Source organism: Paralichthys olivaceus, chromosome 18 (genome assembly GCF_024713975.1).
Source record: "Paralichthys olivaceus isolate ysfri-2021 chromosome 18, ASM2471397v2, whole genome shotgun sequence".
In the NCBI taxonomy this organism is placed as follows: Eukaryota; Metazoa; Chordata; class Actinopteri; order Pleuronectiformes; family Paralichthyidae; genus Paralichthys; species Paralichthys olivaceus.
In genome coordinates this window covers 11,054,187-11,070,948 of record NC_091110.1, presented here as the reverse complement: position 1 = coordinate 11,070,948, position 16,762 = coordinate 11,054,187, and the positions used below count along the sequence as shown (strand labels likewise).

Below are 16,762 nucleotides of genomic sequence, written 5' to 3'. Positions count from 1 at the left end.
TTAAAGGGTCAGTTGTAAACTTTAAGAAGGTTCTTATCATTCCTACTGGAGCTATTTCTGGACAGAGGACTTAACTTATTAATATACTAACCTTTACTATTATCCCGATAAATAACTTTATAAAAGTAAATGTATATATAACTTTTATTTAATACATATTTTTATTTTCAACAGTTACTGCTGTAATTAACAAACACAAATCAATGATTTATTATCATGGCGGCAATCAAAAGACACAGATGTGTCCTAAAGATGTGTCCTAAATTTTATCAACGTGGCTGAAAATGATGCTATGCTCCACTGCAGAGGTGTTACTGCAGTCGGCCACCAGAGGTCAATATTTCTCAAAATCTCTGACCTGAAAATCTAATCTGTGGTTCGATGACCTTCCAGCACCAACTCAACACCCTTCATTCAAATCTTCTGCGGAGACTGATCTGCAAGCAATCCTCACTAAGTCTGCGTGTCTTCTGTACTATGCTCCATGTTGGCACTCTGCTGTGCGGATCATCAGTTTAGAGTTTACATTTCATGGTCCACTGATGTCAGATAATCTGTGAGAGCATAAAACCTTGAGTGAGCCAATGACTTTATATTTTTTATTTTTATTTTTGCGCCATGAACTTCCAAAATAATAAAAAAAAAGATCAAAAATACAATATAAACTTCTGAAAATCAATACACTGAATATTTTTATTTTCTTACACAGGGCAAAAAACACGCAAGTTCAGGTGATGAGTGACTCTGCTTAGTCCTCTTTGCTTTTCTAGATCGCAGAATATGGTGTTTGACAAACGTTGAGCCTCCCCCACTACTATCCCCCGATCATATACAGTTCACTAGTTAGGCATTTGCCAGAGACGTACAGTACAAAGTGCCCAATAACAAGTCCTGGAGCTAACAACTGTGTCGAAGTTTTCAATCAAGCACGACTGCAATCCACCACTATATAATGTACACGTCCCCCCCCAGATTCAGTCAGTTGAGACTGAAGATGTACAGATGTATTGAAAGGGTATGGCATTATAAAAAGAGAGGGGAGATGAAACCTGGAGAGAAGATGCAAGTTGCTATCAAATGAGCGCCCAAGATTTCTGTATCAATGCGGTGAGAAAGTCTCAGACACTCTGAGATCCAACGACAGAAAAACATCAGTGTCCATGGGGTGGGGGGGGGGGGCAAACTGCTGCTCCATCTCCACTCATCAACTTTTACTCAGAAAATATGAAAATCAATCTATGATATGGAGTAACACCCATAAAATACAATAAATTATTTTCATTCATCTCCTGAAAACAGAACAAATAAATCTCTTTTTCCACTTATCATCCTATTGTTGTTGTTTTCTATGTAGTTTGGATTGGGATTTTTTTTTACCAGTTTATTTAAAAAAAACATCTGGCATGATCATGATCAACGAAAAAATAAAAATAGCAGTCTGGTGAAGAATAGAAAAAAAAGGATGGGATGGTGTTTGCGGATTTGGCCAAATAAAAAAACCTAGAAAAAAAACCTATGTACCCTGATGGGGGGAACTGGAGGAGAGGGAGGGTCTTTATGTCCCGGTCGTGGTGGGACCTTAGTGGTGCTGGGCAATCCTTTTATCTCATCCCCCTTTTTGCCTACCACTCTTTCTTTTTCTCGTCCATGGACACGCCGCCAGGACCAAGTGCCACCACCAGCAGAAGGCCGCCGATGACAGAGGTGGTCTGGAAGAAGTCGTACTTGAGGAAGTCGTGCATGGGCTTGTAGGCAGGGATGGTCCAGAAAGCGTTGAAGTAGACGTTGATGGCCAGAAGCCAAACGACGAGGGTCAATGCCGCGAGTTTAGTTTTGAAGCCGATGGCCACCAGGATGATGAGGGCCGTTCCCACCATGTTCTGCAGGATCTGTAGAAAGAGGCAAAAGTCCAAAGGTAAACAGAGTTTGAGTCTGAGCTGAACTAATAGTAAATGAACATCACTACTGATGGTCGACATGCTCTGGAGACACTAATTTAAATCATTATCAAATAAAGATCACAAGGACTTCTGTTGAACATCAAACCACAGTGCCTGCATCTCAACAGCCAGCAGCTGTGGCTCAGGGGGAAGAGAGGGTCGTCCACTAACCAGGTCAGTGGTTTCCTCCAGAAAATGCACAGCATGATTGTGCGTGTGAAAGCAGTTCTAGAGTGAAGTGCTTGTATTTAAAATGATCTCCTACCTTAAAGTAACTGATCTCACTGTTTGGTTATCAAAAAAAGCTTACGGATTCTTGGGGGAAAAAAACTTGAGAATGGCAACCAATCACAGTGAATCTTTTACCTTTAGTTCAAGTTCGACACAGACGTGTTAAACTCACAACCTTTGAACCTTTTCACTGCATCCTCATCTGTTTTACTTGACGGTATGTATCTGGGTGAACAGGCCGCAGAATGTAGGCGCAGATGTGTCGTCAGTACTCACAGAGAAGAAGTTGGAGTCAAAGTGCAGCAGAGTCATGAACATGAGCACTAGCAGGACTCGACCGCCCAGCTGCATGTACTGCTTCGGCGAGCTCTCTCCCATGGAGGGGACTCCGGCGAACATGCTCTTTCCTTCCGAACGAGACTCAGCCAGCAGCAGGAGCAGACCACCTCCGAGGGCAAGGTTTCTGGGGGAGAAGAGAGGGGGCGGTTATTTCTGGACAGTGCATTTCAGACAAGCAGAAGAATGTCTGGAATACAGAGGGAATTTTAATGCAATACAGTTTCTGAGGCGGCCTTAAAATGACAGAGCAGCTGATCCTGATCTTGTTTTAGCCCCTGTCTCCCTGTTGGTTGCTTGGTTAGACTGTTTGTCAGGAGGATTATGCAGAAACAAACAGATTTAAAAAAAACATGGTGAAGGGATAGGACATGGGCCAAACCCATTACATTTTGGCATGGATACAGGATTTCTTTCCTGTATCATTTCGAGATTTCGAGCCATTTTCCGATGACAATTTCATAGATTTTGCAGGGATAATTCATCGGCCGTGACGTATTTAGGAGACTAATGTCTAGAAATGTAGTGCAGCTTGATTGAATTTAAGGGGACTGGACTTGGAGCAGTGCTCAACTGAGTGCTGATCTATTTATTGAGTGAAATGAGCATGGTTCCAAACAATACTTTTTTCTTTTTTTACAGGAAATATATATTAAACCCACAGTACATGAATTAAATGTAAAAACAAAAGTCCTACATGGCACAAGAGATTTCTGTGATGACTCATCTGACTATTAAGGATTAAATAAACCACAGGTCTCGTCCACAGTAATTATAGTCATTTAAACTAACTGTTTCACGTTAAGTGCAGTGCTTCTGCAGGTTTAAGTCTCAGAATGAATTACACTTCCCCATAATTGAAGATGAAGTGAAGTAGCCTGGCAGAGAATTACTCTAAATGCAGAACCTTATCCATGTACAAACTTCATAGTACGTCAGAATTTAACATATTTCCATTTCTGCAGCACAATCTTTCAACCCGATTATGCTACTTCTAATCTATGATTTTAGGCAACGGAATTTAAAGCTTAACATCAGATATCACCACTCAGTGTAAAAACATCAACAATTACATTTTAATAACTTGTACTTGTATGTGTACACATGAAGCAAGATCAGCGATTTAGAGATCTGAGTTGATGTTTGGAAGCTGGACAAACATAATATGCACAATATTCCAATAAACACAGAGTTTCTCTTTTACCATTATTTTTGAACCTGTGACTGAAACTAAATGACACCTACCTCATCAAAAATTTAAGGTCCCATAAAATGCTGTAAGCGACAGTCTGGTGGAGAAAAAAAGAAAATGTTTCAGATTAGACACAATAACATCATGTTGGGGCGGTATATTGAAAATGTAGTTATAGTGTCTTCTCACCTGTAGCGCTATGATGCCAAATAATCCAAAGCAGGCATACTGTACAAAATTTCTACTGAGGATGAGGACACAGCCACCTGTTAGGACACACAAGAGAGCAAAGATGGTTAAAGTTAAGGCTAATGTTGGTCTCCAATTTTGTCTAGAATGAAAAATGCAAGCCTGAGATATAATTAGCCACTTTATGTAAATAATCATGATTACGTTAAAGCTATTTGAAAAAACAATTTAAAGTAAAACAACAATATTCACTTGCTAGAGTACTTGAAGAGACTAACTGATTCTAGCATCAGGCTTATTAAATGGATATTAACCCTGTGTAGTAGGTGTTACTTTATCTGAGAGCTTAGACTTAAGACGATTGAATTTAGCTTGCAAAACATGTGGCAGAATAGGTCCGTGGATGTATCTGAACTCAGAAAATACCAAATTCTGGTTCACACATGACAAAAATGGAGCTTCACAGAGGAAAGATCCAAAGACATAAAAGTTAAACGGATTAAATATTAATTTAATCCAGTTTTTCCTGAATTACAAGAAAGCAAAGTCTTTTGGCTGACGCCTTCATCAGTGTTCAGCGCACAAACTTGTGCTTTTAAACCCCATCTACCTCAAAGTTCAATGAGCTTAGTGAAGCAGTTTTGCAACAGATTCATGGACAAGTGGGCCTGGCTGCATCTTTGAATGCGTCACAACAGTCTCCTCTGAACTCTTTAATCAGCAAGATGATTATAGTTACGCAAGAGAAGTTCACTGTGCTTGACTTTATTGCGCAACTTTCTGCAAACGGCAGATGCAATGTGGCTGAAATACACCAGGTGCTTGTTTAAAACGTTCGTATTTTGAATCGGGAAAATTAACACAGCTTTGAATTTCCCTTTCTCCAACATTACATTTTTTATCTCATACGGTTAAATAGAATATTAATAATAGAAAGCATTTATTATCATTGTACAAGAGAAAGCAGTACAACAAAATTAGAATTGCTACTTCTTAAAAAACAGGCAAATGTAAAAAATAAAACATGTTTAAATCAGACAAAAGACATAAACCAATAAATACAAGACTAATAGATATTTTAATAAAAAAATTTTTTTTTTTTTTTTTCTTCCAATTGCGCAGGATGGCTATTGCATTTATCTAAAAACCATTACAGTGTACATTAAAAAATTATGTGAATATATGTGTCAAACTATATATATGATTTGCTTCAGTTTCATTCACACCTCACTACCCCCATAAAGTAAAATCTGAGCCAACTCATCTTTGGTCCTAACTTCTCCCTCCCGCCCACTCACTCACTCACCCAGCTGTCCTACGAGGTTAAGCAGCACAAAGCAGGTAGCCAGGAGGTAGCCACAGCTCCAGGTAGCCTCGATGTAGTCCCTCTGCTCATTCCACTGGAACCACATGCGGATGCCGTCCTCCAGGAAGGTGCTGATGAGACACAGACGTGCCAGGTGGGGCAGGTACTGTTTAGTTACCCGCAAGAACTGGACAACAGGAGAAAACAGGAGAGAGTAAGTTACTGGTGAGGGGAAAAAAAAGAGATGTGACCACATTGCAAACGACAATACAACATTATAATGGGTAATTAAGCAGTAACCAGGGAGTCTGAAGCTATAAACAGACTTTTAAGACCTTTTTGATAGCACTTGAAATTAAATGAAAGCCCAAACTTGCATTGGATACACACACCCCTAAAGTGAAAACATGTTTTCCAAGTAAACACTTTCTGTCCAATAGACTCTCCACTACCTTGATCACCACTGTCCCAAGTTTGAAAGGCTTTGGACACACAGTGCAGTTTGCTTAAAAATGTCCAGGCAAAGGCTTTAACAACAACTGCTACTGGTCATTCCTAAAGCACTGATCATTAAACTTGCATTTCCCCATGTTCATGAACTAGATAACAGGCTGAAAACACAGGCATTAGTTTAACCATAAACAACGCAGCGCCAAACAGAGCTTATGATTCTTATTCATTACAGAGACCCACCCAGTGTTGAATTTAATACTTTTTAGGGCCTTTTACTTATAAAATGGAGTTAAAGCCATTTTAAGTTGAGTAAAGGTTTTTAAGGACCCAGGGTCAACCAGAGTAAAACATCATGTCTGAATTTTACAAATAAGTCCTTTATATAAACCCAATAAAGTTGAGGCAGCCTGCTACTAACTATCAAACGCTATCAACTATAGTGATAACTCCACTAATCATTTAAACGCTGAATCGAATGTCAGAATAACAGTTATTTTAAGTAGAATTGCTGACTTGGTAAGAGTTTCTTAAATCTCCACACACTATGTAGATCCCCTTGTAAGTGCAGGAGACAGTGCATGATGATCCCTGAAATTATGGTACTTATGTATAAGTTGAACTGTGAAGCAAGTTTTTTTTTCTGCTTTAGTCACTAACTGCAATAAATAGGTGCGAAATGTAGATTAGATTTCTCATCATGTAACAGCCTTTTAAATATCAATCATATTATTTTCATCTTCATACTGATTACTTCAATAATTTAAAAAGAATACAGTATTTCCTTCTCAAAGTTTAGAACCAAACAATCACCTAATTGTGTGAGAATTAGTCACATGTGATACTAATCCATGAGATTTAGGCCACATATGTTTCTCCCTCTCAAATGTGAATGTTGAAATAATAAACCAAGAGCAAATAAAGGCGTGGAATTGAAGAGTATCAACTGATGTAATGGATTTCAAAAGAGTAAGAAGGTTAAAGATGCCGGGTAGAAGTGTTGTGGTCTATAGATCTTAAGATAATAACAGGTCTGCGTATCCATGAGTCTCCCAAAAGACCCCTTTGTTTTTAGATGGAGTTGAATACATAAAATAAATAGTTAAAAGAACAAACTACACTAAGCTCTTCTCTCAAACTGAATTCATGAGCAGATTTTCAGACAGTTCAGTGACTAGAGTCGAGGAGCTGTGACCTGCCCCACACTCCGCCTCCTCGGCAGTCCACATCAGCACAGCCAGACCTCGGCAGCCTATCAGCGTTTACCAACTCCCACCACGACTGCTGAGCGAGATGTGAATGGACGAAGAAGGGAACCAATCTGAACAAGGCCGAGGGTTACAGGGTCTTAGCCACAGGCTGGAAATAGACTGTGGAGAAGGTGTAAGCAACATGTTAGCTCAGGGGTCCATTAGTGAGGGATGTGCCCTTAAAATGGGCTTAGCAACGTGTCTTACAAAGCAAACAAAGCAAAGTGTGCAGATGGCATATTTTTTTTATTTTACAGCATACCACACAGAGAACTCATGATAAGAGAGTATGAACCAATCAGGTGTAATTAAATGAAGGAAGTGGAGCGTTTTTGTTGGGTTCGACTCCACATAGTCGGCGTAAACATACACAACACTGACAGGGTTGATATTAGAAATGACAGTTCTACTCCAAGGAGATAGCTGACTTTAAATCGTCCTACAAAAACATCAAGCTATGAGTGCACCACACACACGACTGTAGCAACTTTCCAAAAGGACAGACGGTACATCTCTCTCCATCTGACACACACACACACACACACACACACACACACACACACACACACACACACACAACTCTGGAATTTGTACCCCCAAACTGCACATCAACCTGGGTCACACAGGCTGACCTAAAATCAGCTCACTTTTTGTGGAGCAGTGGATGACCTGTTGTCACACCAGTACAGGAAAATAAGAGAAACGTAGCTATGGTAAAGCTAGCTAGCTGTAGCCTGTGTAATAAAGTGAAGACATCCATGGTTTGGGGGGTGGGTATGGGTGTTTGAGCAGCTCTGTCAGGGCCACACACAGATGTCCAGTTTGGAAAAAGCACAAATCAGAGGAGTCACATCAAGGCAAAGAGGTTAGCAGCAAATACACAATATGGACAAACCGTGTGGCTACAAGCTAACACGCTGCTAACTCAGTCCGAGTTTAACTCGTCAGCTGAAGCTAACAGTTAGACTTTGTGGAACAATAATCAATGTGGAGACGTGTGACAGCACACTGACACATCAGCCGCCCGTGCAAACTCAAAATATGAGGAAATGGATTTGACTAAATATCAGGTTAGAGTCCTCAGCAGGAAACTGTGGACGTGTACAAACTAACAGTAAAGACGTCAAAATGCTAACAGGAGACACTCGGTGGGGAGTCACTTCAAAACTAGTTAGCGGCTAGCATGCTAACAGCGGCTAGCGGGGGGACACCAGCGGAGCTAAGGGCTTGAAGTTACCTGATCCGCCACGTCTTCCGCGGTGTTCATGAGATCCTCCTGCCCCATGTCTGCTGCGCCTGTAGCGGTTCTTCCTCTCTTTTTAACACCGAAGGCTGGAGCTCAACACGGTGCGTGAAGTGCTGGGTTTTCTTTCCGGCTCGGACTGTTCGCTCCTCGCCCCCCTGTTCACGTTATTTACTTGAAGATTTCCCGTTCGCCCTGGACTCGAGAGAAAAGGCCGCCTCCGCCCCACAATGCCCCGCGATTTGACGGAGCGCCACACAGGGCCCCCCTACGTGCTGCTGCTGCAACCGCTGTATGCCACGTAGACTGAGGCGTGCGGGGCCCCGCCGCCGCTGTTTGCGGGTTTGTTTGGGCTTTGGGCTTTTTAACGCGTGTAAAGAAGCGCACATTCACGCCACGCACTCCACCTCCATTTATCTATACCCGTGTAATCGTAAACACTCCCCTGTAAATGGTGGAGCTCCTAAAGATGGCTACAGGTTATAGACAGTTGTGCATTCTTACTGTCTATTATAGAGTCTAATATGGTCCTCTTTATATTAGGTTATTCAACTCAATTAAAGTGGTGGATTTATTAAAAAACAACATGATAATTTGACCAGTTATGAAATAAAATAAAGTGTATTATAACATCAGAGACTCTTTTTGTTGTTTTTTTTGTTATTTTGCCTACCTATATTTATCTGTCTATAAAAAATTAGTTGAGCTTAAGTGTTTTACGATGACGACAAAGGAATGCCACATGATATAATAATATGTTGGTTTTTTTAAACTAATGGAAGGAGGAAAATAACGACAGGCATTAACAGGAGTATAAACCAGAGTCAAGCTGTAAACAAAAAGCAACAGCTTGTTACTTTTTAAAAATAAGTTTAAAAGGGAATTAATATTTCTTAAGTGAAATGCACAAACATCTATAAAATTACATAGGGCCACAACATCACACATAGGGGTCACAAGTCAAAAGATAAAAAGTTTCTGATTTAAAGGCCAAGTATGTAAGATTTAGGTGATCTATAGGCAGATATTTAATGTAAAATAAACCTAGTGATGTTTTCACTTGTGTTTAATCACCTAATTTGTACAAATTATTATTTTCTTTACCCTAATATGGGCCTTTATATTTACATCAGCAGCAGGTCGGCTCTATGGAGGCAGCCATGTTTTTACAGGAGCTCAAACTGGACAAACTAAACACTTGAGTTTTTATGACGACTGAAGCTTCCACAGGTTCTCTTTCATGTATGGAAGGGGAGGGTGAAGTGAGGGCTATTCAGCTGCAACATGCAACTTCACCACTAGTTGTCTCTAAATTCTACACACTGAACCTTTAATCTCAGTCAATGCATTGTATGCAAAGTAACTAACTACAGCTGTGATAGAGTAGAATACATCACTCTGTATTGCAGAGGAGTTAAACACAATATACATTTAGAGCAAAATGGAATTATTTCAGTACAAGTACTCATGAATGACTCAAGGACATCACACAACTTGTCTAGTCTAAGAACAGATAATTGAATATGCACAATATAAGGAAAAATCAACATAACATTAACAAAGAGTGTTTTGATGAGGTGTTAGGTCATCTCAGGTCACCACAACAGCACAATTTAAAATCACAGACAGTTAACAAAATACATTATTCAAGTAAATACAACTCTGTTCAAGAGATAAAGCATAATTACTCCATACGATATTCCCTCATTTAGTGTTTTTATTACAATAGGAGAAAAACATGTGTTCACCCACTAGATTTCTTATGGAGCTTTCAGTCACATACCATGGGCTTCATCAACAGATAGGATTATTATGTATGAATATAAATATAATAATAATAAAGAAATTAAATGTTATTACATCCACTTAATAAAAACAAAAGATATTTGCCAAGCACAATTGTAAAATAAAATGTAATAGATTTAATCATTTAAAAAAATGCATTTAACAAATACATACTAATTAACTCGTGTCAGCAATTTCCATCATTTCAACAAATTGTGTGTTTCGTGCTGCTTCCAGCACAAGTCTTTTTAAATGTCCTATCTTGGTTTATAGCATCAGTTCATACAGGAGACTGAGATGTTAATTTATTGTACAGTATCATGTGAGCTGTTTGAACCAGTGCACACAGTATAAAATATACAAACTTCTATACTGTTAAAGTAAAATAAAACATAATATGCAAACACAAAACTGTTAAAAAATAAAACAGTAACACATTTAAATAGATTTCATTTAGACTTTATAAGCTTTGGAATGTTTCTGTGCATCTTTGCTTGGAAGCAAACAAACTCAACCTGATTCAAGTTGATTTTTAACCCTATGATACACTACATGGGTCAAACATGACTCGGTTTTTATTTTCTATATCTTTGCGGTGAACGAATTTCATTATTCAGTATTTCAGGTATTCCCCAATAACTTGTCCTTGATCATCACAAATCTTTATTTGAACTTTTCCTTTGTTACTTTTTGAGTGTTGAATATTGAATATATTAATTTCCTGTGTAAATTCATGCATGGCTGTGTGCTTCTTTGTTATATTTTTGAAATGAATGTATTTTATGAATATAAAGTATCCATTAAATATCTTGCTTTTAAATACCGCAAATCATTATTTTCCTTTTTTCTTTCTTACTTTTTAAACAAATGTATATTGTGTAATTGTGGGTAATTGTGGGCGTGAACATTCAATCTCATCAAAGGAGAGGTAGATTATAGACACACAGAAGAAGGCTCCCTTGATGACATTAAAGTGTGTCATAGCCTTTGTATAAAAGAGTTAGAAATCAGTAGATACAAACTGACATACACATATTTACATTACTGGCAGAAGACTAATCATCTTCAGGTAAGCCTGATTACAACTATTTAATCCACAATGTGTGTTATCTTTCATTTACATTGTTTTAAATGATTGTTAAAGCTTCATTTTACTTGTAAGTGTTTTCACTTTTGTTTAGCATGTTGAACTTGACAGACCATAGCTTGTAAACAGAGATAGATGAGACATCTCAAGTTTGGTGCGGATTCAGGATATTTTGTCACATTCTTTTGCATTGTGAGATCATAGAATGTTTTTCCACATGTTTATTGATTTCTCTGATGATATTTCATGGATCTTGACGATAACAAATCATGTTTCATGTTAAGGGGACTGAAATCTATGAGTGTGTGAAAGTTGTGAAAAAAACAAACAAAAAGAGACAAACAAAAAAAACCACTGGTTGATAAAGAAAAATATGTACTGGGCAGGGGACTGGGTGGAATAAAGAGAGGCTGTTTTTATTGATCGATATTTTGGATGAAATGGCCAATTTACACTTTGCTGATATCCACCTTTCATTTTACATTGTCACAGTTACAAAGCCAAAGAGATCGAGGATGGATCCAGTTGAAGAGCTTAATCCACCAGAGCCTCAGCAGATGAGGATGGAGGAAGCCTCCACTGATGACAATGAATATGTCTCACAAGACATGGAATTAAAGGAGTGGTTGGAATGGCTCCATGAAAAGTACAACATACCAGAACCTCAGCAGAAGAGGATGGAGGGAGCATCCAATGATGATGATGAATATCACTCACAAGACATGGAATTAGAGGAGTGGTTAGAATGGCTCCATGAAAAGTATAGAACACCAGAGCCTCAGCAGATGAGGATGGATGAAGCCCCCACTGCTGTCAACAGGTGTGTCTCAGAAGACATGGAATTCGAGGAGTGGGTCGATTGGATGGCTGCACAGTATGAACCACCAGACCCTCAGCAGATGAACAGCTCTGTCACAGAAGAGGAGGACATAGACGAGTGGATTGATTGGATGGCTGAACAGTATGACTCCACTGTTGCAGAAGCTCATGAGAGTCCCAGTGACTTAAATGTCCTGCCAGGTATTTGTCCACCTCCACACAACTTCCAGGCCTCATCACCAGGTACCAGTGTCCAGACAAAGCTCATTTTTACCCCCTGTTTTTTTATGTCTCTTCTCACAGAAAAACAGAATGGCAAACTCCAAACAGACATTGCCATCAATTCAAAAACAGTGTCCTTGGTTTCTCCTGGATCTCTGCTGTCCTTGGACAAAAGGTCACCTGAAGGATGCACCTCTGAGAAGCTTAAGACGATTTCGGACTCGAAGGAGGACTCACCTGAGAGAGAAATGCAGAACAAAGTCAAGGTAAAGCAGGATGTGAATAATGAGTCGGTTGAACCTCTGACCAAAAAAAGCAGGATGGATGAAGAGAGAGAGAAAGCCAACACTTCAATTAAAAATTTTTCTATGTGGTTGAGGAAGGTGGATAAGACAAATTCTCCAAAACCAATTCAAGACCAGAAGGCAAGTGTGAAAGACCAAATGGCAGAAAACGTGATCTTAAGGTCAAGACTGGCGAAAAGGATTTCTGAGAGAGAAATGCAGAACAAACTCAAAGTAAAGGAGAATGCAAATAATGACTCGGTTGAACCTCCGCCCAAAAGAAGCAGGAGGGATGAAGAGGGAGAGAAAGCCAGCAATTCAATTAAAAATCTTTCTATGTGGTTGAGGAAGGTGGATTAGACACATTCTCCAAAACCAATTCCAGACTAGAAGGCAAGTGTGAAAGACCAAACGGCAGAAAACATGATCTTAAGGTCAAGACTGACTAAAAGGATTTATTTTCCTGGGGGACAGAAAGAGGCCTTGTAACTCAATGGACGACTCGCCCAAGAGAGAAATGCAGGACAAACGACAACAACAACAGATGAACGTAGACAAAGGGAAGAAGGGAAAAAAGAGGTTGAAGAAGATGGATGATTAATGCATCAACTCCATCAGTCTCAAAAATAAATTTATAACCAGTTCAGAGATGTGTTTGTGTGTCAAAAACCCAAAACAGCAAAACACTTAGAACAATTCAGTTTAATTCATTATTAAATATAAAGATATATCACAAGATAAACTTTGATTTACTGGATAGTTTTTGGGGCAAAATCAGTCGTCCACTTAAAAAAATGGAAAACTTTTCATATACATAAGTGGAAAGTATAAATTAAACATGTTATGGTTTCAAGTGACAAAAATAATAAGAGTTCTTTTAATAACATTTGGAACAATAAGATTTCAAAAGACAAAAGAGATTTCTTTAAAGTTCAGCTTTACATCAGTTTAAAAGACTTAGAGGTTATCAAAAACCAGAGTTTATCTCCGATATTCAGCAGGAAACTGAAAATATGAAGAATTGTAAACAGAGTTTGGTGGATTTGTTAAAACTGCAGCTCCTCTGGTTCAGGAAGCAGAGGATCATGGGTAATATCCAGGGTTCAGCCCAACAAAATAGAGGGTAAAAGTCAAACTCACTATATATATTGGATAACCTACAACTCGGCTTGACTCAGCGGAAGTAGTGGGACAGAAGAGGATGATGACGAAGTTGTCTTCTCTGATGGACAATCAGTCCCATTCCCTGCAGGACACCGTCACAGCACTGGGCAGCTCCTTCAGTCTGATTCACCCAAATGTGTGAAGGAGAGGTATCGCAGGTCGTTCCTTCCTGCAGCAGTAAGACTATAAAACTAGCTCTGCTCCTGGTAAAAACGACATTTACCACAGTTATTATGGACTGCACTTTAACACTTAAAGTCTCAACTGTGCAATATTCACTGTGTTATATTCATGTGTGTGCAATATCAACAGTTCATGTGCAATCCATTCACTGTAAATATTCTCACACTGCATATATGTCTTCCTATCTTTACACTGTAGTTTAATTACATTCATGTTTTTCTATATTCCTTACACTTATTGCATGTTACTTATTACTTTTGACTTTCTGCTGTAATACTGCAAATGTCCCATATGTGGGACTTCCTAAGGACTTATCTAATCTTATAGGTGTTCATGACGGCAAAGGCCACAAAGAGAGGACATGTGCACTGCCTGTTTGCCAAGAGGGGACTCTATACACCCCCTCAGGTTTTTCAAATACACAGGTCAAGAATAACTGACCTGTTGCAGCACTGAGAATAAAAATGTTTCTCACAAAATATGTCTTCACCTCAACATCTAGATACAGGAAACAGAAAAGGAAGTAGATGATGCAACCCTGACACGGTTAACCTTCTTCAATCTGCATTTCAAATGTGCCCATTTCCTGCTTTTGTGCTACTATTTAGGCGACGATTGGTAAAAAAAAGAAAATGACAGACAACGTTTGCAAGTCCAAACATTTTGTATTTTATGCCAGTGTTGTTGCTTGTGAACCAAGGGACAGAAGTCCCACAGATCTGTTGTCTTCCACAAACACACTTAACATGACATGTAAACCTGCCTCACTGAAACTGTGCAAGATCACAGTGTACAAATGTAAATATCAGGCTGGCTCTGACAGGAATACTACATCCAGCAGGTTCTAGGTGCTGCTGCCAGACAAAAAACCAGGTAAGAAATACTGTGCACTTATGGTTTTACATTTTCACTGTGTATTCCGCACGTTCCCCTGTTTCTTTTGCCCTGATTTCCATTGATTATTTCGCAATTTCTTCTGAAAATCTCGTCCCTGGACCTGAAAGACAAAAATAAGAGAGTATTCTGTCAGTGCTGCCAGTTTGAGAAAGTAAATCACACACACAAATGCACGTTACACAGTCTACACACAGACCTTTTTGCGTTTCTGCACCTCCTGCTTGTCCACCTCCATTCCCTCGTCTTCTTCTGTTTGGAAGTTGTCTACCTCCTCATTCCCGTCACCCTCCATGTTTTTATGAATATAAAGTATCCATTAAATATCTTGCTTTTAAATACCACTAATTTATATATATACGTATATATATATATATATAAATATTATTTTCCTTTTTTCTTTCTTACTTTTTAAACAAATATAAATTGTGTAATTGTATATGAATATATATTGAATATGTCTCACAAGACATGGAATTAGAGGAGTGGTTAGAATGGCTCCATGAAAAGTATAGAACACCAGAGCCTCAGCAGATGAGGATGGAGGAAGCCTCCACTGCTGTCAACAGATGTGTCTCAGAAGACATGGAACACGAGGAGTGGATTGATTGGATGGCTGAACAGTATGACTCCACTGTTGCAGAAGCTCATGAGAGTCCCAGTGACTTAAATGTCCTGTAGTCAGCTGTAAGCTGTAAGCTGTTTTTATTCACTGGTATTTTGGATGAAATGGCCAATTTACACTTTGCTGATATCCACCTTTCATTTTGCATTTTTTCATTTTCACAGTTACAAAGCAGAAGAGATCGAGGATGGATGTAGTTGAAGAGTTTAATCCACCAGAGCCTCAGCAGAAGAGGATGGAGGAAGACTCCACTGATGACGATGAATATGTCTCGCAAGACATGGAATAAGAGGAGTGGTTGGAATGGCTCCATGAAAAGTATAAAACACCAGAGCCTCAGCAGATGAGGATGGATGAAGCCTCTACTACTGTAGACAGATGTATCTCAGAAGACATGGAATTCGAGGAGTCAACAATGCAAATAAAGAATTGAGTGTGGGGTTGAGGGAGGTGGATACGACACATTCTCCAAAACCAATTACAGACCTGAAGGCAAGTGTGAAAGACCAAATGGCAGAACGCATCACCTTTAGGCCAAGACTCGTGAAAAGGATTTCTTTACCTGCTGTGAGAGACATAAAGAGGCCTCGTAACTCAATGGAGGACTCACCTGAGAGAGAAACGCAGGACAAACGACAACAACAACGGATGGACATAAACAGAGGGAAGAGGGGGAAAAAAGGTTGAAGAAGATGGACGATTAATGCACCAACTCCATCAGTCTCCAAAATACATTTATAGCTAGTTCAGAGACATCTCTGAATTCGATTTTAAAATCATTTTGAATAATACTGATTATACGTCCATGTGTTCAGGAAGTTAATAAAGATCAATTTAACTGAAAAGCGATGAGATTGGAGTAAAACTACATCATGTTTGTGGAAACACAATATACAGACACTATACTGTTAAAAAACTAAAGAGTAACACATTTAAATAGATTTCATTTAGACTTTATAAGCTTTGGAATGTTTCTGTGCATCTTTGCTTGGAAGCAAACAAACTCAACCTGATTCAAGTTGATTTTTAACCCTATGATAAACAACATGGGTCAAACATGACTCGGTTTTTATTCTCTATATCTTTGCAGTGAATGAATTTCATTATTCAGTATTTCAGGTATTCCCCAATTAACTTATCCTTGATCATCACAAATCTTTATTTTAACTTTTCCTTTGTTAATTTTTGAGTGTTGAATATTGAATATATTCATTTCCTGTATAAATTCATGCATGGCTGTGTGCTTCTTTGTTATATTTTTGAAATGAATGTATTTTATGAATATAAAGTATCCATTAAATATCTTGCTTTTAAATACCACAAATCATTATTTTCCTTTTTTCTTTCTTACTTTTTAAACAAATGTATATTGTGTAATTGTGGGTAATTGTGGGCGTGAACATTCAATCTCATCAAAGGAAAGGTAGATTATAGACACACAGAAGAAGGCTCCCTTGATGACATTGAAGTGTGTCATAGCCTTTGTATAAAAGAGTTAGAAATCAGTAGATACAAACTGACATACACATATTTACATTACTGGCAGAAGACTAATCATCTTC

The 16,762-nt window shown here is 38.8% G+C and overlaps 2 protein-coding genes across 6 annotated transcripts; one reads left to right on the top strand and one right to left on the bottom strand.

Annotated features, from left to right (window-relative positions):
- Positions 1-589: 589 nt before the first annotated feature.
- On the bottom strand, positions 590-8,767 carry surf4 (surfeit 4). Its single transcript, XM_020082436.2, has 6 exons — positions 8,132-8,767; positions 5,195-5,381; positions 3,889-3,965; positions 3,753-3,796; positions 2,448-2,634; positions 590-1,889 (listed from the first exon to the last, which is right to left on the bottom strand). The coding sequence occupies exons 1-6, from the start codon at positions 8,177-8,179 to the stop codon at positions 1,623-1,625; spliced, it is 810 nt and encodes a 269-aa protein (XP_019937995.1). The 5' UTR covers positions 8,180-8,767; the 3' UTR covers positions 590-1,622.
- Positions 8,768-10,889: 2,122 nt separating this feature from the next.
- LOC138405375 (probable serine/threonine-protein kinase kinX) lies at positions 10,890-12,980 on the top strand. Of its 5 annotated transcripts, none has more exons than XM_069513505.1 (3): positions 10,890-10,991; positions 11,502-12,029; positions 12,132-12,980. In XM_069513505.1, the coding sequence occupies exons 2-3, from the start codon at positions 11,525-11,527 to the stop codon at positions 12,692-12,694; spliced, it is 1,068 nt and encodes a 355-aa protein (XP_069369606.1). In that variant the 5' UTR covers positions 10,890-10,991; positions 11,502-11,524; the 3' UTR covers positions 12,695-12,980. The 5 variants fall into 5 exon arrangements, with proteins under 5 accessions (XP_069369606.1, XP_069369609.1, XP_069369607.1 ...); XM_069513508.1 differs by having other exon boundaries at positions 10,990-11,023; XM_069513506.1 differs by lacking the exon at positions 10,890-10,991 and adding an exon at positions 10,995-11,079.
- The last annotated feature ends 3,782 nt before the right edge of the window (positions 12,981-16,762 follow it).

Bases quoted from the DNA above. Each gene is read 5' to 3' on its own strand.
- LOC138405375 (XM_069513504.1), top strand. From the start codon at position 11,450: ATGGCCAATTTACACTTTGCTGATATCCACCTTTCATTTTACATTGTC. The intron at 12,030-12,131 runs GTATTTGTCCAC...CTCTTCTCACAG, and splicing joins TGACTTAAATGTCCTGCCAG to AAAAACAGAATGGCAAACTC.
- surf4 (XM_020082436.2), bottom strand. From the start codon at position 8,179: ATGGGGCAGGAGGATCTCATGAACACCGCGGAAGACGTGGCGGATCAG. The intron at 3,966-5,194 runs GTGAGTGAGTGA...GTGTCCTAACAG, and splicing joins TAACCTCGTAGGACAGCTGG to GTGGCTGTGTCCTCATCCTC. The intron at 2,635-3,752 runs GTAGGTGTCATT...CTTCTCCCCCAG, and splicing joins GACCTTAAATTTTTGATGAG to AAACCTTGCCCTCGGAGGTG.